General features: G+C 32.3%; 1 protein-coding gene across 3 annotated transcripts; it reads right to left on the bottom strand.

Moving 5' to 3' along the window:
- Positions 1-8: 8 nt before the first annotated feature.
- On the bottom strand, positions 9-25,882 carry LOC144855467 (S-adenosylhomocysteine hydrolase-like protein 1). 3 transcript variants are annotated; one of them, XM_078713339.1, is made up of 13 exons: positions 25,659-25,882; positions 9,959-10,108; positions 8,691-8,778; positions 8,154-8,254; positions 6,447-6,644; positions 5,996-6,172; positions 5,666-5,865; positions 5,266-5,336; positions 4,782-4,876; positions 4,532-4,630; positions 4,047-4,194; positions 3,546-3,666; positions 9-1,589 (listed from the first exon to the last, which is right to left on the bottom strand). In XM_078713339.1, the coding sequence occupies exons 1-13, from the start codon at positions 25,764-25,766 to the stop codon at positions 1,583-1,585; spliced, it is 1,563 nt and encodes a 520-aa protein (XP_078569465.1). In that variant the 5' UTR covers positions 25,767-25,882; the 3' UTR covers positions 9-1,582. The 3 variants fall into 3 exon arrangements, with proteins under 3 accessions (XP_078569465.1, XP_078569464.1, XP_078569466.1); XM_078713338.1 differs by lacking the exon at positions 25,659-25,882 and adding an exon at positions 16,157-16,532; XM_078713340.1 differs by lacking the exon at positions 25,659-25,882 and adding an exon at positions 10,928-10,975.
- Between the last annotated feature and the right edge of the window lie 436 nt (positions 25,883-26,318).

Here is a 26,318-nt window from a genome sequence, read left to right as displayed (position 1 = left end):
ACAATTCATAATGTTGAAATTTCTTGATATTATATTGAATGTTCTGTAAATTTGCATTTAAATGTACACCTGCATTTATTATGCAAATTAATACAATACCACTTGCATTTGCAATATGACATAACATTTAATAATCATGCATCGACATGTGCTCCTGCACAATTCTTGTTTTTATATACAGTGCACCTGCACTAATTATCTATGCATAATTAATAATATATTCATGCACCTGACTATATGTGTTTGCATAATTAAAACAGATGTAGATGTACAGTAAATACAGGGTTTCGTAAGTGCACCTGCACTAATTATCTATGCATAATTGATAACATATTCATGCACCTGACTATAATGTTTTTGCATAATTAAAACAGACATGGATGTACAGTAAATACCAGTGCGCCTGCACTAATTATATATGTATCAGAATTCAAATATGTACTGGTTAAAATTAAAACATGCACCTGGCTATGTAAAGTGTGAATAATGGATGTGACAATGACACAACCCTTGCCATGAGTGGAAAAAAGTAAATTGTATACATAAAGTAGCCAGTATCAACATTTTTAAATAAGAGTATATTATTTTAGGCAGGAATTTCTAATATTTAAAGCACAGTGTAAATTGCAAGATTTTAATATTTATTTTGACAGTACATGTACTGTACTAACAATTTAATGAGGTGTTATTGTTATTTGGACTACACATGTATTATTTACTATAATCGTTAGTCCCTTTACTTCTCTAAAATAATTCGCTCACCAGCTAATAAAGTAATTTTAATAACAAAACTTTGCTTATGCTTTAATATATTTGATTGAATCCTAGCATAATTTGTATTTATGAATATAGAAATTTACAATGTACACAGTTTTAAATCTTATAATAGTTCAACAAAAAGTTTATACATGCTCAAAATAAATTTAATAATATTTAAGCGAATCACATACACATTAACAAATGTTCCAACTTCTGAGGTTGGTAATCGTCGAAAAATTTCATTGTTCATAGAAAGAGATGCTACAGGTGCAATCAACGTACACGTAATTATTTTTCAATTTATTTTGTTCGTATTTTCCAATTCAAATTATTAAATGAACAACTTCATATACACAAAATTAATGTAAGCAAACCTGTTTATTGGGACACCCCCATTCAGGGGACACCCCTGTTAAGAGACACCATTAAGGGGACATATCCCCATGTAAAAAAACAAGGGGAAATACATGTTTTACACTACAGTTAACCCCTCTTAAGGGGGCGCTTTGTTGGGTCCTGAAGGTGTCTCCCCCCCCCCCCCTTTAACGATTCTACTGTGATACCATTTTAACATGTCTCATTACTAGCGTTACCCTACTGTTTGTTGTAGGTCTGACTTGAGGCATGTTAACATGGTATATTTTAATGTAAAGGTACACTTTAATTGCTTACATACTGTATCTTAAATTGTTCATGCTAATGAATTGAACATCAACTTATTAAATTGTCACCAGAATATTGTTCAAAATAATTAAAATTTGTTGTTATTAATTCATACTCTTCAAATGCTTTGTTGAAATTTCCAATCTTTATCTTGATTATATTAGTACCTGTGAAAATAAAAGAAAAGTAATTATCAATGAAATCGAAAATAACTTACATGACATCATACCATCATACAACCAAATATGGCCATATCATAATAAAATAATTAACTAAACTTTAACAAAAGTTTCAAATTTTATGTTATATAAATATTTTTTGTTTTTCCAAGCCAAATTTTTTCACATAGCAAGGCTTTTTTTGTTAGGGAGAAGGGGTGTCGACATCCCTTCTATCAACCCCACCTGGCAACCACGCCTAACAATGCTCCTGCATATCAATAGAACTGATAACAATTTCTAAACTAAGTCTCAATTACGAGGCTTAGGTAGTAGTGGTATAGAATCAGAATTTGAACAAAATACTAGGTCTGGAAAGCAAGCATGTCGACCAACAAATTGATTAAAAAAACATTTTTTTAAATGCTTTTACCAAGACGGCAGCCATGCTTCATTGAACAATTGATGCATTTTAGTACATTACAGAATTAAAAGACAAAGTAATAGTTTAAGAATGAGATTAAAACAAGATATTAAGTAATAGTAGTAAACTGTATATGAGGTACAACAATTTTTAAAATGGTACTGCAATATCAAAGCATAAATAATGATTAAAATCAATCAAAAAAATCTTAAGCAAAATAGCACAGTAGTAAAATAAAAAAATGAACTTAAAGTTGTGTCTCTACTATAAACCTAGTTTGACAAAAAAAAGTGTGATGTGGCCAAATATGGTGGTGATATGACATCATCATTTCCATATGGGCACATCACATTTTTTTGTCGCATACATATTGATAGTGTAGACAGAGCTTTATTTAATGATACAGTACAACCAAGTTACTAATGAAAACAACAGCAGTGTGACAACAACAAATTGACAGTTAGTAGGTAGGTAAATAAACCAATAGCGAGCTTTCATTTAGGTTGGTCAAAGGAGAAAGTAATTATAGTAAAATAAAAGCATGCTGGTAATAACGACAAGCAGTGAAAAGTATGTTTGTCAATTTGTAGGCAGACTTGATATGCAACGAGTCGTGCTAACATGCCTACTACCTGTATTACAAAATATGAGCCTATGTACAGATTTCACAACTTGTCTCAAAAGTCATCGAAATCTTCACTACTGCAGGAGCTTACTCGTTCCCAATGGTCGATGAGGTTACGAACGTTACGTCGTACGGCTGGTAAAGCACCCCTGAAACGGCCAAATGAATGGCCTGCTAGGCCTAACTGCGTCAATTTTAACATGTTGTACGGTCAAGTTGGGCAGGGGATGATTTGCTTTGATTGAGTAAAATATGAGATCGTTGGGAGGGGTCAGGAACCATGGTAGCTTTAGAACCCCGTAACTCTATGTTTCAGTTTGTTGAAGGGTATCACCCAGAAATAGGAGCCTCACCTTGACACACCATTTATAAATTGTTTAAATAAAATATATATTTCAGTTCAAAATCTATAGCAACAAGCATGCATGATTAAAACCAAAAAACCAACAAAATGTGCAAAAATGAACCAGAATTATATCATAAAAAAACACACAAAATATATGAAATTTAAGGATTTATATTTAGTAACACCGGCCAAGCAATGTGAACGACTAAAATGAACGGGCAACTTAAAACATGCTAGTCCAAAATGTGAAGGGAGGGTATAAATGGTCGTGACAATCCTAGGAGGGCTGACACCTGACTAAGTTACCATAGCAACAGGTCAGTAAGGTCAGTTCCTATGGAAAAAGCCCAGATTGAGAAAATTAGTAGTGCTTAACTATGGATAATAAATTGACATAAATACAATTTAAATTGGTATGATTCATTTAAAAAAAGGTATTTATTGTGATTTTGTTATATGTGTCATTGCCCTACATAAAATTGCCTGCCGGTTATATCCCCCCTTCTACTAATGGTTGCTTCCTGTGCTGCATGCATGTATGTTGATAGCCATTGCAGTGGTAACACTTACCTATAATAGTTAGGCTTGAATGGTCCAGCTTTATTAAGGCCAAGATATTTGGCTTGATCATCAGAGAGTTCAGTTAGATGAGCATCAAAGGCTGGTAGATGGAGGTTAGCAACATACTCATCTGAAATGAAAAAAATTACAACCAATAAAGAACCAACACTGTTGTGCTGTACATACTCTGTAAGCCTACCAAACTGACATTATGAAAATGCAGGTATTTTTGCAGTCTTAAGGTAGGCTTATGTCGACACGGAACCCCCATGCAACTGAACGTATGTCGACATACATGCAGTTGAGTCCAGAGTTGAGAGAAGTAGGAATCTCGCCATGCAAGTATTATGGTTCAAAAGTCAACAAATGCTCTTGCGAAACTAGTTTCTTTCGGTTCCGTGTCAACATAAGCGTTCCTTTACGCTTTTTGTGAAAAATAAATCTATTATGATTTCTTTATTCATAGATGATCACATTATTATGACTAAGTGAAGTGTAATAATTTCTTACCTAATTTCTTTGGTAAAAGGTAAACATCTTGCTTATAGCGACCTTTGGGAGCATTGAATAATTCTATAAGAGCTAAGGCTTGAGTTGTAGCTGTGATGGACACAACGAAAGAAGGTACACTTGAACAGCTTAGGTTTACTAGACGACCCTACAAAACAAGAACAATTTAAACATTGATTAAAGAAAACTAACACCATGGTAAGCACCATCATTCAAATTGCTAAAGCTCTGTCTACACTATCAAACTAGTTTAACAAAAAAGTGTGATGTGCCCAAATATGGTAGTGATATTCCCAAATAGTGATGTGACATCATGTCCATATATGGGCACATCACACTCTTTTGTCACATGAAATGTGATAGTGTAGACAGAGATAGGCTTACTCTAGGTTTACTAGACGACACTACAAAACAAGAACAATTAAAACAATGGTTTAGGATCTGTACTGTTATGTATTTTATAGTTTCTTGCAGTTACCACTAACCTGAGCTAGAAGTAGAATCCGCTTGCCATCAGGCCAAATGACATGATCCACTTGGGAGCGAACCTTTTCCCATGTCAGGTCAGGTGTACGTAGGCTAGCCTGTAATTTAAATACAACACAACATACATTTAGTATTAAACATACATAGCAAAATTAACAGTTGATGTATGATATAATATGTACCCTAAAATAGAAACATATGCATTACTGCAGAAAAAAACAATTTACTGCAGAAACTCTTCGTACTTACCACATCAATCTCTGTATTTGAGTGGCCCATATTGCACACAATACATCCATTCTTTAGACGGTCCAAATGCTGGCGACAAACAACATTTTTGTTACCTATATGAACAAAACAAACAAAATGTTATATTGTCAAGTTTCTACATATGCGGGATATCTGTATAAAGTTTCAATTATGTTATGATGAAAGATTAACCAAATAAAATTATTTCCATAATCAATACAACAAAAAAAGATTTGATTAAACAGACAAGTTAATTTCCTAATGAATGGATACCAAGAAGCTATGTGAGACACCAAAGAAGGCATAAAGCGAGATGGCGTGATGAAATTACCCTAAAAAAATGGAATGTCATAGATGAGAACAGCATAAAATAGACAGTTATGTAATCAACTTGGAGAGACTTCACCCTGCAATGGCTAGCAATGGTGATGATGAATATTAGGTAAAGGTCCAGTTCAGAATAGCACTGGTAGTTGATTCTTACCTGTACATGTAATAACTACATCCACTATTCGGACAACATCTTCAAGTTTAACAACTTTAAATCCATCCATACTGAAATACAAAATATTATATAATGAAATAAACAAGAAAAATTGTACTCTAGATTTTTGAATAAATTATCTTTAATTTGGTTGATCGGTCATTTTGTTTTATTTTAAGTCATAGAAAAGTTATGTTTTCGTATCTAATAATAATAATAATGGTTGACTGATAATACAATGTTTCTAAGCGCTTTACACACTAAAACAGTCCATAAAATTATCTTAAGATAACCAGAAAAAAGATGTAGTTGAACCATTTTCACAGCCCCGTTCTCCAGCACTTTGAAGCTCCCATAATATGAGAGCTCACGCAAGTATTGTAGATAAGCATCATCTTACCATCCTTGTAGGGCACAGATAGGATCAATTTCTGACACGTAAACGATAGCACCAAGGCCCTTGAGGGCAGCACAACATCCTTTTCCAACCTCACCATATCCACAGACTACCACCTGTTTGCCACCAAACATCACATCTGTGGTGCGCTTTAGAGCATCCAGAATTGATTCTCGACAACTGTAAAGGTTGTCAAATTTCACCTACAAAAAAAACAATTTAATGAAACACAACTAAAACTCTGTCTACACTATCAAACTTTATGTGACAAAAAAATGTGATATGCCCATATATGGACATGATGATGTAAGTAAGTCAATAACTGGGAATTACCTTTGTGACAGAATCGTTAACATTCATGGCAGGTACGCTTAGTTTTCCAGATTTTGAGAGCTGATACAACCGGTGTACACCAGTCACGGATTCCTCTACAATGCCCTTGATCAACTTAAAGGTTTCTGGACACTTCTTAAGCATCATGTGGGTAGCATCACCACCATCGTCAAGAATCTAAAAAAAGAATCATGAAGATCCAATTTTTAAAAAGTTTAAATTAAAAATCCTTTTTAGTTTGTCTATATTAACAAAAGACCAGTGGGCAGACCAAAAACTACCTGGATAGGAAACATAAATAAAGAACTCAAAAAAGCAAATACATCGATCGCAAAATTAATGACAGACCATCAGACCACCGAAAGAGAGTCATGGAAACGATTAGCGTACGCAATGTCTACCCAAGACGAATAGCGTAACGGATGATGATGATATTAACAAAATTACTTACCATATTTGGTTGCCATCCATCAGCTATTATACATTTCTCAATACACCACCAGAAATCGTCTTCTGTTTCACCCCTCCAAGAGAAAATGGAATATCCTGCTTCGGCCAGAGCTGCTGCGACCTCATTCTGAGTTGAGAAGATGTTGCAGGCACACCATCTTACATTAGCTCCTAATGCTGATAGCGTTTCTATTAACACCTGAAAAAATAAACATGATTTCGGTTACCATTGGTTTTTGTTAGAGTTTATTATTTTTGCAGTGGCATTAATGGATGCATTGCTTTTAAATTGTTTATTTTTTTTGTTTGTAAGTAATTTTCACTTGTTGTTTTAGCAGCATGTTTCCAACATGCCAGTTCATTAAGCAGGTATTTTATAAACTATATACATTTTTAATGGGCTTTCACCGTACAATATAATTTCAAAATAAATTCTCCATTGTCTTAATAGGTAATAGGTCAAGTATGTTAATAATGTTAAATTTAATTGTTACATTATACATTAAGTTACTATCTACACATAGTAAATAGTTTGTCCAATATGCATTCACTTCTAAAATTGGCTAGCTTAAGGGGTTTCCCTTGTATAGTACAAGATTTCTCGGCTAATTTTCCCTTGCTTGTCAGACAAAGGTTGTATATTGACATACCGTCTTGAGTGATATGTATGACGTCAGCTCATTAAGTGCTGATGATTAGTGAATATCTATTATTGCCGACTTTCAATAATAATCTATCATAATACGTAAGTTTTCATTTAATGAGATTTCACTGCTGGTAGCCATCAATGATTAATAATATTATATGCCATCAATTTTTTTTATAACCTTATAATTGCACAAATCCATTTAATTATAAGTTAAATGTCAAATTCCTGAAGAATTAACATTTCTATTAATATTATAAAATAATTGAATTTTATTGTATAGAAGGCTTTGCATGAAAATCAATTTAAAATTGAGGATGAGTTTATACCCCAGGGGTTTGAATCCTGTATCATATACAACAACAAAAGCCTATTATAGTTTATTAATCCTCCTGATTATCTATAATCTCCTTCAGATAATCTCTAATTCATTCATTAATCCTTTTATATACCATTGAAGCATAGTCTTAGCGGTTCAGGTAATCAATAATAGTAAATTTAGACTAAAAATTTTTATTAATAATAAAAATATTGTTAATAATACTTTGAGTGTAAAAATATGAAATAAATTCAAAGCGAATTAGGAAAGCTGACTAATTAATGGTGCCTGGGAAAACAGAGGGTGTGTGAGGGAGGGGTAGGGTGCAGTTCAAATATTACACACTGCAGTACTATATTGACTATTCTTCTTTGCTGTTTAATTCATAACTGTTGTTTTGTGCTATAGTATGTAAAGCTCTGTCTACACTATCAAACGTTATGTGACAAAAAATGTGTGATGTGCCCATATACTGTATGGACACGATGATATCATATCACCACCATATTTGGGCACATCACACTTCTTGTCCAATTAGTTTGATAGTGTAGACAGAGATTAAGAATTATTGTTTTATGGTTTTATATTAGAATAGTACAAATATACTCTTTCTATCCTCTTTCTATTTTGTGTTTACTTGTTAAATGATACATATTACTCCAGTTTAAATTACCACCAAAGTAACCATTGAGAAGGCGTTACTGCAGTAGTACGTTTCTAACAATGTTTCCTTTTTTACTTACAGCAGCTTGGGCAGTAATATGTGTACAACCAATAATTTTGGCTCCTTTTAATGGTTTGTCCGCTTCAGCTCTCTTTCTTAATAACATCAAGCCAGGCATTTCTGAAATTAACCATATTAACTATAAATAAATACAGTAGCTGAAAACAAATTAGAGGAGATAGAGAATAACATCAGGGCGGTGTTAAGCAGTCTACAAACCTTATGTGATGTGCCCATATATGGACATGATGATGTCATATTACTACCATATTTGGGCATATCACTACCATATTTTTGGCAAATTAGTTTGATAGTGTAGACAGAGCTTTAAACAATTGGGACAGTACTACTATTTATTTACATTTTACATACTGGGTCCTGGATTAAAATTCAAGCTTACCATTCTTCAGGGGTCAGATTTATCAAACGCAAGCAAAAACTTTGTTAAAATAAGTCAATGATTTTCAAATAAACAAAGATTTAAGTTAAGATTTGAATTAACCAAAAATATTTATAAAGTTAGCCCATGTTAACAAAGTTGTCTTGACTACAGTACCTTGTTCAGCAATTTCAATTTCTCTGCGCCCAAAGCTGGCCTGGCTTATGTTCTTCACACAAAAGTCTGAAAAACCTTTGCTATTTTTCTGAAAATAATAAAATAATGCATTTGTATATGCGATAGTAGTGTGTTTACAGTAGGGAGATTTCGATTTGCGACGACCAAACTATGACATGCTAGTTAATTGTGCGCATGCGGACATTTTGGGACGCGTGTCCTCACTTTGATGGGTTCTAGGTCCAGGCGACGTATGATGACAAATCGATTGACCTGACCTAGGTAGGTAGATCATCGGTCCTCACAGATCAAAAGCTCCCTAATTATGTGTTAAAAACATTGTATATTTTATTTCTAACAAAATAATTGTTAATCTTCCACCAACTAAAGGTGAAATATAGTCATATCTGATGAAAAAAAAATATGACGATTTATATGCTTATTAATGATTTTGCAGAAAAATAAAAATCTAAAATTTAAATTACATGCATATAAATTTGTTAAAGTATACGCATGAATTAACAAGGCTATTGTGAGTTGCAATCAAGCATAAAATGTACTCAAATATGGAGATTGGACATCTCTAAAATAAAACATTCAATGAAATTCAATGATCGTAACTCTTGACGATCTTAACAACATTACGTTGTAAAGGTTGATCGCATTAAATAATGTCAAGTGATGACTGTTGAACATGCAAGATTAAAACCTAATACTTCGCCGAGGAAATGAATAATTAAATATAATTTGTCTGATTGTAAAACACAGAAACTAACACAGAAAAAAAACAAGCTTATTTTTCCTTAGGACTAAAAGCCAGGCGGCTAAATGTCTCTGTCCTTTTTAAACTAGAGAAAGTAATGGTAAATAGGCCCAAATGGGTCTTGACCAATTTTTTCCTTTTGTGGATAAAAGATGACCTCTGTTAGTGTTATAACAATTTTATTTTATGGGGTTAAAAAGTTAAGCAACTTTTTAATGAAATACACAAACCAACAATGGTGTTGGTAGTTTATTTGTGAGATAGTACATACCTGTATAGACTCATACGTAGAGTCTATACAGTTAGGGACCTCACGAAATAGACTGGCGTATCTTCATTTCCGGTACTGTAATGTAATATTAAAATTTGTGAATGTGGAACTAATTTTTGTTTATGAAACAGTTTGGTACTTTGATAACAAAAATAGTCAAAAAGTTTCCTTGAAACTTTGGGCATCATTTCATTAATCAATTAATACGTTGAAATATTATTATGCACCACCAACCTGAGGTTTGTCCCTCGGAGACGATTCATCGTCACTGGACGAATCACTGTAGGATCCTCCCGAGCTAAAGCTGTCTGCGGAGGATTGCGACATCGATCGAGAACGGCGCGATGATCTACGTTGACGTGTTGACACATCTTTAAATTCTATCTGTAATTAAAAAAAGCAATAGTGTTATTATACAATACTGTAATGTTATATGTTTTATTTAAATTTTAAAATGAGTATCCATGGCCTTGATTTGTGTCCACACTTCCTATAAATGTCTATAGGTCCATGGTAATACTATATTCAAAAGTAAACATCCTGTTCACATTAACAAACAATAGGTTGTTTTCTAATTGTTGCTATTTGTTGCAACACCCAAGCATCCACTGGCCTGAAAGAAAACAAAAGGCTTTCTGTTCTCTCTTTGTTGGCTAATTAACAACTAAACCACCAGAACAAGCCACTTAAGAACATACTTTAAATTACGGTCAGAAAGTCTACCAATTTTTTTACTTTTGTCACCTAAATTTTCAAAAAAAATATTCAATATAAATTCTATTTAGCTTATAATTATGAAATAATTATTACAAAACAAAAGTCTAAATATTTTTATTTATACCAATGTCAAAGTTTTACATCTCGGTAGTTTTGGAACTATAATAATTAAATGATTAATTACGATATTACTATCTTTTGACTGATCTGGTAAACTTCTCTCTATTTATTAGGTAATTGTTAGACATTTGTTACGTATCATCACTATACTAACCTTATTTTAAACAATATGCCTATTATTCATTATTATTAAACTTATTTGAAAATAGTAGTACATTTCACAAATGACAACTAACAATACATTAATAGTATAATATTAATACTGTATCATTAAAAACATTTTATACAAAAAGATGTAGAAAAAGAAACTATTTGTTCTTTATAAATATTATATAAAACAGTTTTTATCTAAAAATTATAACAAACCCTAGTATAAGATGACATGTTTCTTCGACGGCACAAAAACACCAGTTGAAAATATAACAACAAACTAGAATCACACAAAGAGGTACATCACTAACTGCTGGCATAGGAATTCTGTGGTTTCACCAAAGGGTCAATTTACACGCTTCGTTGATTTTACTAATCTTATACTATAGTGGTTTACGACTGTATCATTTAACAAAAAGGGGTGCTAATTTACTACAGCATATTATTAAAAGTACATTTATGATATAAATTATGCATATTGTAGATTAAATTTAACAACTCTGTATCCATGTCAGAAAATGCTAAAATTTAATATTAATATTAGGATTATACCATTTAAATTATTGAATAATAAATCTTATGAACACTAGACTAAAATCGGCTATTCCAAAAATGTGGCCTAATGATACCAAATAAATCCACACGTCTGAAAGGATATACTGTAAGTCAAAAGGTATGTACTCTACCATATGGTGAAAAAAGTGTAATTTAATCAGATAATAGGTACAACAATTTAAGACAATTTGTGCACTGTTTTATGCATTTCCATTAGTAAATAATGGTATAAATGGTGTAACAAACAAAAAAACAAAGTTTACAATGGTTTGGCCTTTGTAATGTATGTTAAAATTTAAATCACGTTTTATGTCCAACCATAGAGATGTCCAACAACTACAGGACAGGGTATTATGACATATTTTTTGTTACTCAGCCAATAGTCTTATCAGCAATAAATACAAATCTATAAAGATAACCACTTAATGATTTTAAGAAAAATACTTGAAATCTGTTTACACTGAAATACTTATAATCACGATTGCTACGAAATTAAAATTAATGCATTTGATAACCAAGTCCTGAGGATATTTGTTTAGCCATTCAGGAGACAGGATATACTCACTGTTGACACATATTTATAGTATTTATCATCATAGACATATTATTATTAGGTTTTAACTAAATAAAATAAAATACTTTATTAATAATAAATTTCATTTTCGCCTTGTTGTGGTCATGTATCTTAATAAATTGAGTATTAAATTTAGAAAACTAGAACATCCTCAACTTGTTACCCATTCGTGAAAACTGAACGGTACCGTATAACATTTGAATATTTGCGTGAACAAAGTATGATTTGCATAGAATTTTCCGGTGTGTACCCTGCAAATTTGCCGGGTCATCTCCGGCCTTCGCTCCACTAAATCCAGACGGATTTAAAAACTTGTTAAGGGATGCAATAAATGTTTTCTGTGTTTGTTTTTTTCTTTCTCTTCTTATATTTTAATATTTCAATATGGAACAATTATATAAAATAAAGTAATCTGCAAATAAATCAATTTAATTTACATTAAAATTGATTGAGTGGGCTAAGATACTATAACTGGGTTACTATTTTAGGATTAATGCCCTAAGTAGATGATCCCATTAGGTAATATGTTTTATCATTTCTTTTAAACTATTTATAGACTCTGTCGACCATCAAGACATGTATGTGAGTCACTTTAAAATAGGAAATACAACATCCTGCTAGCGTCAGTTCAACTGAAGGTATAAATATAGAACTTATCAAAATAAATAACAAATGGTTGGATTTGTAAACAAAATAATCAAAATCCACATTAATTCCAATATCATTAATATTATTATTATGCATATGGTGCAAAAGCATGGCGCAAAAGCAAGAAATCTTGTTGCTAATTATTGTTGTTGTCGGCATTGAGATCAAATTATCAAAATGGAGGCCATTGGCCGGAGCGCTAATGATGTCTACCTTGACCATATCCACCTGACCAACTACCTGAACATTTTAGGTGAACAAAATTTAAATTGGACATGGTTGGCAAGCATTCATGCTCTTTGAAAGTGGGCACCTGCTTTTAGAGTCCTCCACCCAGCCATCAAAGCTAATTCCACCCAACTTAACACCTAAAACCTCAAAGTACTATTTTAACCTTTGACACACCCTCTACACTTCTATAGCTACATCTCTCGGTCAAACATTTTGATTTTGATATTAAAAAACAATTTTCAACCCTAGACCCCCACCTATACGCATCCTCATCTTCCTTATACAGTAATTAGTTTTCTATGCATCATAAGCAATATCTTAATCTATATTTCTGGTTCACTTTCAGGTATCAATATACACAATCTATATTCCGAAGGCTGAATTATTTACGCTTCACTGCACAATCAACACGCGCGTAATTAGATCGAAAGCCATGTGTCATAATGTTTACCTCACTATAGAAATTCAAATGGGAAGACGCCGAATAACTTTTATAATACAGTAACAACAACACAGAACAAACTGTTGATAAATAATACGGAATGGCTAGCAAACGGACAAGATAGTGCCCTGGATGAGTTTGAGTTCTGGATCTGAAAAAATTCTATCCAATTAATTGGACAAATAATTTGATGAAATAGTGACATACAGACGACAGACCCGCATACTCTTGCCTTACATTAAAATCCCTTTCAAAATTTCCTTGGAATGATAGCATCTAAATGAATGTTACTTGAAGAAAAAAGGATGTGTTTATGTGTCTAGACGTGCACTTGAGGAGTTACTCTAGTGTTTATGTACAGTATACTATTGTATGCATACTTGTAAGAGGAAAGTATTGAAATGATGGGGAGCGTGCACTTGTGTTCTAAGTTAGGTGTTTATGTGTTTAGACATGCGCACTTGAGGGTTACATGTTTAGAAGACATGTTTCATGAAACAAAGAATTCAATAGGAAGTTATGTGTTTATGTGTCTAGATATGTGCACTGCCTTGAGTAGTTATGTGTTAGTTACTGTTACACACATACCATGTGTTTAGAGAACAGTGTTACTGTTACACACATAACATGTGTTTAGAGAACAGTGTTACTGTTACACACATACCATGTGTTTAGAGGACAGTGCTACTGTTACACACATACCATGTGTTTAGAGGACAGTGCTACTGTTACACACATACCATGTGTTTAGAGGACAGTGCTACTGTTACACACATACCATGTGTTTAGAGGACAGTGTTACTGTTACACACATACTATATGTTTTAATGTATACAAATGATGACATGCACTTGTGTCCACACTTAGGTAAATATATGAGTTGTGTGATAGAATTGTGAACTTGTTCTGTGTGAACACACATGAATCCTCTGAGGACACTATTGTGGATCAATAACAAGATGACTAAACAAAAACCCAGCTTATATTTCCATAAGATATCAAGAAGCGGATTGTTGCAGATATAGGTTAATCATTATGATCTTACATTAATAATAGGAGTGATGGAACATATCTCAAATTGTAGAATTGTGGTCTATATTAATTTTATAGTATTGTTTACTGTAAAGTAAGTGAACCTATTAAAACTCAACTCTGCAATGTATAGTATATTTTCATCTATGTTTTTCTTAACTATTTTTATAATTGTATACTCAGTTTATACCTTCAAATTCTATATTACTCAATTGTAATACTTTCTCCTGTTTAAAGGGTCTTTCACACCTATTCCGGTTCCAGTTTTGTTTTCACGACACTCCATGTGGCTATGCACCAATAGAAACGAAACATTGTCCAAGTTTGATTTGATTTGCCGGCACCAGACCAGAACAGGTGTGAAAGACCCTTAAATCTCAACATTATCAAAACATGGTTCAAGTCACAGAGTATATCTTCTCTACTGTACTGTAGTTGTTTTAAAATGATTTTTTAAGTATAACATTTTGAACTATCAAATTAGACCCACAGGATCAGTTAGATTAGATAGAGAATGTTTTAATTCAGAATTAAGACATGGTTCAATAACATATGATGAGTTTGAAACTGTCACATTTTATAGTAATAATACTGTACAAATTTGATGCATACGCCCACTCTTAAATTTTGCATAGTTTTCAAGAATGATCTATTCAGTTGTATTGTAAGTTAACCCACTAACTTTGGGCGATAAATAGGATAGTAGAACAATGAATAATCACATCAGATACTCAGCCAAATACCAACTATAAAAGTACAGTACACGCTGTGTGTATATTGGCAAAAAGTAGTGATACTACTACGCATAAATGAGAAAACGAGATATTGGCAAACATCCTGCGGACCAGAGTTTGGCATTCAACCAGATGGTTGGTAGGCCATCAAAATGACCTTGCTTATCTATATCATTGTAAATATAAATGATTGAATTATTTTAACTAATTAACTTTATTAGAACAGGAAATATAACCAATATTGCACATGATAACTCAATTTATGAAATATGTTATTTGTTTGGTACATACTGTACAGCCAAGTAATAATAGTCAACATTCAATAAAATAAACCTTTCACTTTGTTCACGTATTAAGCTCTGTCTACACTATCAAACTAGTATGATGTGCCCATATATGGACATGATGATGTCATATCACTACCATATTTAAGCATATCACTGCCATATTTGGGCACATAACACTTTTTTGTCAAACTAGTTTGATATTGTGGTCAGAGCTTTAGGAAACTCAAATAAATGATGATACAGAGTCTTCTGTATACTTTTGATGGGATTAGTATATAACTTTTCTTGCATATTATTATTAATTTGTGTAGAGCACCTAATAATTTCCACATTATCATTTTGTTTACAAGGGGTCCCCATGTGTAAAAAAGAACTCAAAATATTTTATATTTATTGCTATGTCATCTCTCTAGGTAACATCCGTTGCTATTATTCACAATTGCCAACAACTATTGGCAATATTTACTAATTCTATATAAGGTATTGTGACATTAAATTGATCATAGCTATCAAATTAACTATACACAGCTGTACAAAATGTTTCAAAATTCTTATTCAACATTACATTTTCCTATTGTAAAATCAATACAATTTTATTGATGTTTGTTGCTATGTATTATTGTACAGTTTTCATCAAAATTAAGGACCACGTTACATTTACGAGACCTCTAATTGACACATTGAGAAACAAAATTCGCTCAAAAAGATTCTATTTGTGGTCAAGATAAAGATAAGTCCCTAAATATCAAACGTCTGTACTATGTACTTTCACTACTCATTTTTTCCAGTCTCTTCCTTAGACTTTCTTTAAATAATATTAATTTCAGACTAAATATACAATTTCTAGATGAATTAGCCCATATTAATAAACCCTTCTTATTTGCTTAAGGATGGCTGAATATTGTCAGCACTTTTTTACTGCTGCAAGTTTTCACTACTCACTTTATCCGACGTATCTTCCTCAGACCTTCCGTTAGCCGAGTTGCTACCGTTGTGCGAATGTTTTTGAATTACGCCTACAGCCTCGTCATGTTCATAAATCACACCTGAATCCATCATTTTTTAAAGTAATTGTCCTTCAGGAAACCGAAGAGGAAGACCGGAAAGAGGGCAGATGAATACCCTAAGTAAGAATCGCACGGAAATTACCTAAAAATATACCGCGGATCCTTAGCGTATAGCCTTCCCCGTCGACGTCTTCGTCAAGAAGTGATCAGAACTAACAGGGTATGCTATATGACCTTCCTAGCTTTAATTTGTAAATTATTTTGCTGGCATCGCTATTTCCTATGCCTCGCTTGTGATTCACATCGTGAGAGTCATAGAATCACCTACGTAGAACCCCCGCAAACTTTCTTATCAAAACACAAAATGTACTAATTATCTTACTAAATATTCTAAATTATTTTTTTTTTTTAATATTTAAATAAAAATATAGTGTACAGCAACATTTTCAATGACAATCTAGAATCGGACGATTTAAGGAAGAACGTGGGAACTGTGTCGTTTCCTTGATGACCTTGATGAAACAGACAAGAACAGTCAATTATAAGGTATTTAAACTTTGATTCAATTTTAAATTCACAATATTTAATTCCATAGAAGGACTTTAATGTATAAAAAATAACTAACTTTTGTCATAAATATTTATTTCAAATATCATGTGGTCTCAATAATAATTAGTAACTAATTCAAATATATTATAGATTTTTATATAAATATGTTAAAAAACCAACAACCAAAAATATATGCATGGCACATTGGATGAGTGCAATCCTAGGTTCTAGTCTTTTATTAAGTCGGTTAAATAAACAAATACACTTTTGTTGGTTCCATATCTATACTGTACAACATCCAATCAAAAAAATCAATAAAAATGGGTGGAGCCATGTTCGCTATATTAATTTTTTCAATGTTTTGGAGCATAGTAAACAACTTTAGCTTGATTTGGTCACATCGCGTGCAACAATCTACCACGTAGCCTAATGACAATGACATTACTATACTATCGCATCCTAGCTTTAATCTACTATGTTGATTACATAATATCGGGTATCTTTTCAGTGCTAGTGTACTTTTGATGAAATAGATTACAGTTCAAGATTAGCAGCTGAAGGGATAGGATGATCATCTTAATGTAAATAACTTTTAATTGAAGCGATGAGGGCAAAGGTCACTTGTCAAGTACAAATGTTGATTTCCGAGAAGGGGGTATGAAGGTCATTGATGGAACAACTGAGTAATAATTTAAACAAATGGACAGAAAAAATTGCTCTACAATACTGATGGTCAAAAAATTGCTCTACAATACTGATGGTCAAAAAATTGCTCTACAATACTGATGGTCAAAAAATTGCTCTACAATACTGATGGTCAAAAAATTGCTATACAATACTGATGGTCAAAAAATTGCTCTACAATACTGATGGTCAAAAAATTGCTCTACAATACTGATGGTCAAAAATCTGTACTCACAAACCACCAGTGTTGTGATAACTTAAACTATATTTCAATTCCAGTAGTCAAAATATTGAACCCAAAAAGTCTAGATCCATCGACCTTTTGAGAATCGAAAGACTGTCATCTGGTGGTTGATGTGTAATCTACGTTATTCTTTTAAATTTTGCTTTTTAAATCTTTTAATTTTATAAGCTACATTATATTATACACTCTGTGTTCATTTAAAATAAACATATCTGGAAATATCCAGTTGTGAGGGACGTTGATGAATTAACAGATCTTGCGGCAGGATGTACGAGGGAAGTCAACAAGAAAGTGAAAACAGACGACGACAGAGACAAACCAGAAGTAGAATTTAAACAACTTATTACTCAAATAAAACAAACAAACATTTATACAAAAAATGATTTAGACCTTGGAAAAATAATATGAAAGAAATGGTTTAAATTATGAAATTGTTTTGCATGGGCTTTGAGCAGTACTATTATTGTACAAGGCTTCAGTGCAATTACCTGTGTATACTACTACTACTTGTTGTATACTGGGAACATTTACCTGTGTATACTACTACTTGTTGTAGACTGGGAATATTTACCTGTGTATACTACTACTTGTTGTAGACTGGGAACATTTACCTGTGTATACTACTACTTGTTGTAGACTGGGAACATTTACCTGTGTATACTACTACTTGTTGTAGACTGGGAACATTTACCTGTGTATACTACTACTTGTTGTAGACTGGGAACATTTACCTGTGTATACAACTACTACTTGTTGTATACTGGGAACATTTTCATCAGTGTAGAAAACATAGTGCATTTTAGGTTATAACATTTGATAATTTAAATGTGTAGCAATATGGTATAGAGCTACTGTATGTTAAACTGGTGAAAACACATTTCCATGTCCAGCCCATTGATCAAGCAATAATTCTTTCTTTTAAAAAGGTCTGTAACTCCTTAAAGAGAAATCAACTACCCATTAAATATTTATTATCGTAAATTGTCTATGTTGATATACTAACGTGAGTAGAATACAATATTTTAATGGATTACTTACAAAAATCCATTACAAATTAGGTTTGCGATTCAGTCATTTCATTATAGAAAATTAAATATTTATTTTTTTATATGGATATTATTATGAACTGAGTCACGTATGAGGCTGTCAATATCGTTGACAACCGAGGTTGAATAAAGTTAGTTTGGCCATTTTGAATATGACATTGTTCTACAGTACAACCCCTCCTATTTGACAACCATGTTCAGAGGATACCACTATTAGTGGGAAACTATTCTGTGCAATGAAAAAAATACAATATAGGGTTTAACACCAAAGCCAAACCCTTATTTAACGCACACCCCTATTCTTTTGGCAAACGACAATGTATTCTTGCGCATGCGCGGGTGGGATGTAGTCCTTAAACAAGATTTTAAAATAAAATATCAAATTGATTGACACTCTTCAAATGCAATATATACTGACAGTATGAATCTATTAAGGTTTTTTTAACAAATGATCTTTATTCGTAAATTTTTTTTTTTCATGAGAAAGAGATAGACAGATGAATATACAATTTATAAGTATTATTTATAAATAAAAATCTACTGTTTATGTTATACTATTCTGTTGAGTGTCATCTATAGGGCCTGTTTTACTATGGACAAAGTAAACTAACTAATCACACTAATTTGTCATTATTAGTACGAGTACTACGATTAAGTATAATAAAATTAATGCAAAATTGATAAATGAATGCAAGTCTTATCTGAAATCCTACTGAAAGTAATTAAAATCTATAATACATTTATTTTGCTAGCAATTATCAATTCAAAAAACTAAAGAATATTCCATAATTTCAATCAATTTATATTACAAACGACGAAAGACAACCTGAAGGCCTAGTGTTGTAAAAGCATTATGGCAATCATTCATGCTAGCCATTATTCAATCAATAGTAATCAAACTTGTACCTTACAACATAAATTGTATTTGACAATTATAAAATGAGAGTGAATATGAGAACAAGTAAAACAATTCTTAGCTCTGTCTACACTATCAAACTTTATGCGACAACAAAATGTGATGTGCCCATATATGGACATGATGATGTCATATCACTATCATATTTGGGCACGTCACACTTTTTTTGTCTAAAACTAGTTTGATAGTGTATACAGAGATACATACATACAGTATTAACAAGAATATCAAAAGTTTAATTTCAGGGTTCGGGGGAAATTCCCTTCTTTCATTTAAAATTTATATAAACAAAAGACAAAGACTAAGACAAAAAATAATGAACAAAAGTCTTTTAAAAGAGAGTTTTTAGTTACTTATTCATAATTACCACAAAAACACCAAAATACAATAAAATCCAGTACAGATCAATTTCCTTATTGAAACCCACAAACGATTGAAGTGAAAGATATTTTGAATATGGTATTTCTTACGAGCACCGTCTTTGCTACCAAATAATAAAAATATGCAGTATTTATACCATATTTATACAGAAACAGACCTAATCGTTCAAAACATATCCATATATATTTCATAATACTACAGTATTCATTGTAACTACAAAGTTACAACCATACACCATTTTATCAAAACACTTACAATTTTGTTAACTGGCTCCATCAGCATAAAACAAATTCAAATCCATCAACCAAAATGGAACTTTAATTATAATTTACATCCAATAGGTACAGGTAATTATAAATTATTTATCAAGAATTCAAGACTACACATGGATTCCTTCCTGGTGTACTCATGTTCAAAATTTCAAATGACTATCGACAAATGAAACAACGTGAGCAATCAGCTGTTTGTATGTCAGCACCAACAGTACCACGTTTATGCTTGAAACACAAAGACAAAAGATATATAGTGCATCCACCTTTGTATTGGCTAGCCTAAAGACCACGTGGCTAAGGAACCGGTCTTCTGGAAATACAAGGTCATTAGACTACAACTAATGCATATTATGACATCCTAGAATGGGGCTAGCGTAATTACTGTAGTAGACTGAAGAAAGATGATTGGGAGTATTTTGCTGTGTGAGATAATGTATACAGTACGACCTTCAGTTTTTATGAAATTATATGATTAGGTCACAAAGAGTTCACATAAATTGGGAATTTAATGTAACATAGATAAAACCTTTCTCATTTCAATAAATTTATATGAAGGATTGAAGGCAACATTTCCAATAACCATGAGGCTCACATCTGCTAGTCATTCAGGTTAATATGATATTGATAACTGTCTTTATTCATATTAGTACACGTACAATTGGGAATACAAATTAACAATGTGGATTCATGCCCAGATTTTATACTTTAATAAGAGATGTTCATAAAATCTGGAATTGGTACGGTTTCCGGGTTTCCCATACCACATAATAATAACACTCATTTTTATATAGCGCTTTATTGCACAATGCTTCTAAGCGCTTCACATAGCATTACCAATAACATATTTATTCAGATATAACAATAACTGGCCCCTTATTAGGTGTCTCATGAGGGCCCCAACTGTACCTATAATATTGTTTTAGCTTCATAAAGTTGGCCTAGCAAAATAACATGTGGGCTACAGTAGTATATTGAAAACAAATACATAGCAAGTAAACAAGTAGTGAGTGAGTAACTATATTGACCTTTAAGTTTTAAGTCTAACTGTGGATAATTTAATTACTGTTGCAAATTTTACTTATTTATTTATCATACGTGTCATTTTCAAATCCAGGAAAGAAAATTACAAGAACTGAATAATTCAGAATCAACTCGTTTTTATCGTCAAGTTCAGCTGTGTGTGGAAAAGGAGATTTATTCATTTAATATAACACTTGAAAGAAATATGGTAAGTAGTAGAATGAAGGATATAAAAAATATTGAACACTCAGTATGTATATTCTTGGGAGTTCAATAAGAAAGTAATTAATGGAGCTTTTGATTTGTGACATCCAAGAACCTAGGACATTGGATGTGCATCCTTATTCAATTCCTCTACAGTTTTGATGGATTCTAGGCTAAAGGCCAATTTAGCCAAAGCGGAAAATCGCATAGCTTGTCCCACGTAGAATCTGTATAGATGCTCGGTGTAAACCACGTGTCCGCTCCGCGCTTTGTGTAAATGGTCTTAAGGAATAACATAGATTCTATATTTGTATTACCGTTACCAGTCATCTGTGTAAATTGGCCTTAAGACAACGACCAGACAATATGTTTAGGTCGTAGCAAATTGAAAGTACCCAATTACGATAAGGTAATTTCCCAAAGCCGTACTGGGTTCATTTCTGTTTACAACATAATCCACTCATACTAGAAAGTACCAATGAAAAAAGTCTATCTAGTGGTGACTAATAAATGGTCGTACTTCAACTTTAGTTAAAATAATTAAGTAGTTTGCACATAACCATGTTATTATTAAACTACAGTATTTGATTAACAATGCTGTGGTAAGATTAATCACTGTCTCTCTCTCTCCTCTTCTGTCTCAGAATTAGGAATACATCAGACGCCTTTCAATATGTCACATTCTTCCGCTTTAAAAGATGAGTTCAATATGTTATTGAACAAACAGAAAGAATCAACTGTTTTACCAAAAATAATGACATTTTGATGATGATACCAAATTAATAGTTACTACTAGAAGCGATATGAACTGCCCACCCGAGTACAATTATATCCAACTGATCATGTTGTTTACAAAAGCTCTTCATCATCATTGTGTGATGCGTGGGTTTTCGGGGCATTAACATCGATTTCATATCAAATCCTTAATATTGAATCGGGAAAGAATGGAATATTTTATAGTAGAACCTCTATTATTTATTAAGCGAACACATTCAGGATCCAATGAAGTGTCTCGTTAATAATTAAGAGGACACATTCAGGACTCAAAATTCCCCTGAATAAGAATTGGCTTTATAATAGTGTTAAAACCTATATTTCTCCTTGTTAAATGTCATGTCCCCATAGAGGTTTCTCCTAAATAGGTGTCCCAACTAAACGAGGGATTCTACTGTATAGTGGTTGCCCAGTGTTAATCTCCCTTATTCGTTTCATATAAAATTGCTTCCAGGTGTGTCCCCTGAATAGGAACGTCCAAAAGGGAGGGATCTACTATATTATACCTTCATTGAAAGTTTTCGGACAGACTTTTTGATGGAAACAATGACAAAAATAATACGATACAAATCAGTGAAAACGAAATTCTCTATAATACCCTACCTTTTTGTCGATATCTGATTTAAATCTTGCATGTTTGAAACCAATAAGACTTGACAAAGTCCAGGCATAATCCATAAAAGTGGTAGCAGGTATAACTAATACTCCAGATATCAATCAATTTAATGTTTGAAAAGAACAATGTGTTAGATCTTATTCACATACGAAAATGATCATAAACTAACACATTACAAATAGACCTATATAAGTGAATCGGTCAGGGATAAAAAAGATTTAATTTCCTAATGATTATAGGTTAATACTGTAAGTACTGTAACATCAAATTATTTCAATGTTTCTATGAGGTCAGGAGAAAGGTCGTGAAGAAACGAGATTGACGTGCACGTTTATTAAAGATTGCCAAATCATATCTACGGTTGCTTAATCTTTTTAATTGATACATTTTGTCACTTTAAGTCTCCGACCGATTAAAATCCAAAAATACAAATAATTATGATGGAGCTTTGGGACACTGTACTCTACTATTATCATACCGTACGGTATCCTGTCCTGCAAAGTATATTGTAAATAACAATATTGTGTAAAAATTTAAAAATTGTTAATCTTCCTACATACACAAAATGTTAACTTTATTTGATGATGTAAAATCTAATAATCCAACATTTTTGGAAGATCTGAAGAAATTATAAAAATTATAAATTTATATAAAAAAATGTATATTACCTGAATATTACTAACATCATTGTAATCTCCCATAATACTAAGTATTTAACCATCTATTGTTATTGCCCATTAAAATGTACAAGCAGAATATTTTCAAAGCTCATGCAAAGGAAACATGTTGAGTATGAAAGATTTCAACGCTGATGAAGGTAATATAAACAACAACAGCTGGGAGGCAGTGTTAAAAATTCAATATTATGTATAGCTCAACCTACAGTATAGCTAATAATTATGCTGAAATGCAATTAGTGAAAAGGATGACCTTATGACAGTTAGGAAGGTAAAATAGTATTATTATATTAAGGAATGGTTGTGTCCAATCTCAAAATGGTATCATCTAAACTACAATGGATGACATAATCCAAGATGCTATTTATAGAAATGAGTAATATTATCATCCAAGTGAAGCATGGATAGATAAAAATCTAAGAAAGAGAATGGTTACGTTCAAGCTTTAAGCTAATGATGAATAAAGAAGACATTGGTACAATTAAACTTGTCATTAAATATCTTTTTTGTCACTGTATATATTGATTTCTGAAGAAAAATGGTATTTAAAGAAAATAGCTAATTACAACCCATTCAGGTTTGAATGCCAAGTACTCCATTTTAAAAATTGTATAATTATAGAACTAATGAATTAATTTAATCAACGACAAATTATACGAAATTATCCAATGCTGACTGATAATGATAGAGTGATGTAGGGTTTCTATATCAACTACTGTATATAATCAATCAAAACTAAAAGAGGGAGGCAGACTCATCAATCAAAAACCAAAAAAATAATGGCAGTAGGAAAATAAAAATAGAGGGCGACATACTACAAATCTGAAAATCAATCAAACTTCACTACAAAATTATGAAAGTATTTTTTAAGAAGAAAAATAATGTAAATCCAGTAAAATATATATAAAAAATTATAGTAACCATAGTTTAACTGACTGAATATAAAATGTTATTAATACACTTTTTTTACAATAAAAAATGTTAATTCAATATGTATGACCGCATTAAACAAGATTCAATGTTATAGTTTATGAACTTTGTAACAACAATGACACTTGTGTTGAATAAAGTGCTCCAGCTGATAACGCTATCTGTATTACTATTACCATTCTATATTTAAATATATGAAAATATAAACTTGCATGAATGATAAGCATCCATATTTGGTTTAAGTACTCTATACTATAAAGGTCATTGTGTGAACAAGCGTTTGATTGTTCTAATTTCTCCCACATTGTCTGATTTTTCAATTATGGTTTCAAAAAAGGAAATGACTAAAATATGTAGTTGTGAAATCATTCATCAGGCCGACGTCTTTTTTATTAATATTCAAACTAAATTTGAATAATTTATTGGAAAATAAAATGTCGGAAAAAAAACAATTTGGAAAATATTTGAACTAAATATAAAAACCTAGTTTTAGGCAGCAGTATTTTAATTATAGGCGCTGCAGTATTATTTCATTTGAATATCATGTGGTGTACATGTAGTGCATACTCACTCATACATACAACTTGGCCTACATCATTGTAACATAAAAAATAAAATCAAAATCAAAACTGTAAGCTGGAGAATATAAATAAATTTATATTAAAATCAGAATTTCATCAAGAGATGTTGCATTGTGGGGCTGGCAGGTGACACTTTCTTCATTTTTACTTGCTGTGTAACAGAGAACAGACGTCAACCACATTGTCACATCTAACTCCGCAGTGATTCTGGATATCTGTACCACCACTACTTACTGCACTACTTGCTTGCTGCCCATCCTCCTAACTATCTTTAAACTTGAAAACCCAATCCCAATTAAAAACATTCACCATCATAATAGTGCTATTGCTAGAGCTAGTCCTATATTTAGGTAGTAGTCTGCTACTAGGCTAGGCCTAAGTATGCTAGCTATGTCTAGTAGGCTAGGGCTATAGGCTACGTTATTGTTAGGCCTAGTAGGCTAGTAAGCCTAGCCCCCTCTCTAGTCTCGCCCTCTAGCCTAGCCGGTACGGGCCAGCCTCCTGGACCTGACCTGATCCTACACAAATACAGCTGTTACTAACCCGTTTGGTGCCTTCTGGGTGTATAGGTTTGTGGTCAATCTTCGACCTTACTGATAGCTGAATGCTATGGTGATTTTCTTCATTAGATTCACTTGAGTTGCTTGCCATTTTACTTCAGTTTTCTAGGGATTCCCCCTCGACTACTCAACAAAATCCCACACACACACCACACCACCTTTTCGGTCTCTGCACAAAAACATCGTCCGGGTCTACAAAAGACGTCATAACCAGGAAACCAATCATGTACATCCATTTTATGTCATGTGATCCGTAAATGATCTACGGTTTCCCATTGGTTGAAAGTGTGAAAGTGGAAAAATTATAAGAAACTGATGAATTATAATTGCATGAAGTTTGTAGAATGAAGTTTGTTTAGTATATCTTATTACTTATTTTGTATTATGGAAGAGTAAACAATTAACTTAACTTAATACTGTATCTGACACCTCAACAAAGTGCTGTGCTTTTCAATTATCATATCATTTCTTATCCTAAAATAATTAAGTATCATCTTCTCATCATCTTATCGAGAAGAGGATCCAGTATTTACAAAACTAGAAGCCATAATAACTTCACATAATTTCTTAAAGTATTGGACCCCTGATAGCAATCATAGAGTTATAGCAATTTTACACTGAAAAGCAAGCATACAGCCACACA

Source organism: Antedon bifida, chromosome 11 (genome assembly GCF_963402885.1).
Source record: "Antedon bifida chromosome 11, ecAntBifi1.1, whole genome shotgun sequence".
NCBI classification, from domain to species: Eukaryota; Metazoa; Echinodermata; class Crinoidea; order Comatulida; family Antedonidae; genus Antedon; species Antedon bifida.
The sequence above is the reverse complement of the archived record's forward strand: the minus strand, read 5'-3'. Positions and strand labels throughout refer to the sequence as shown.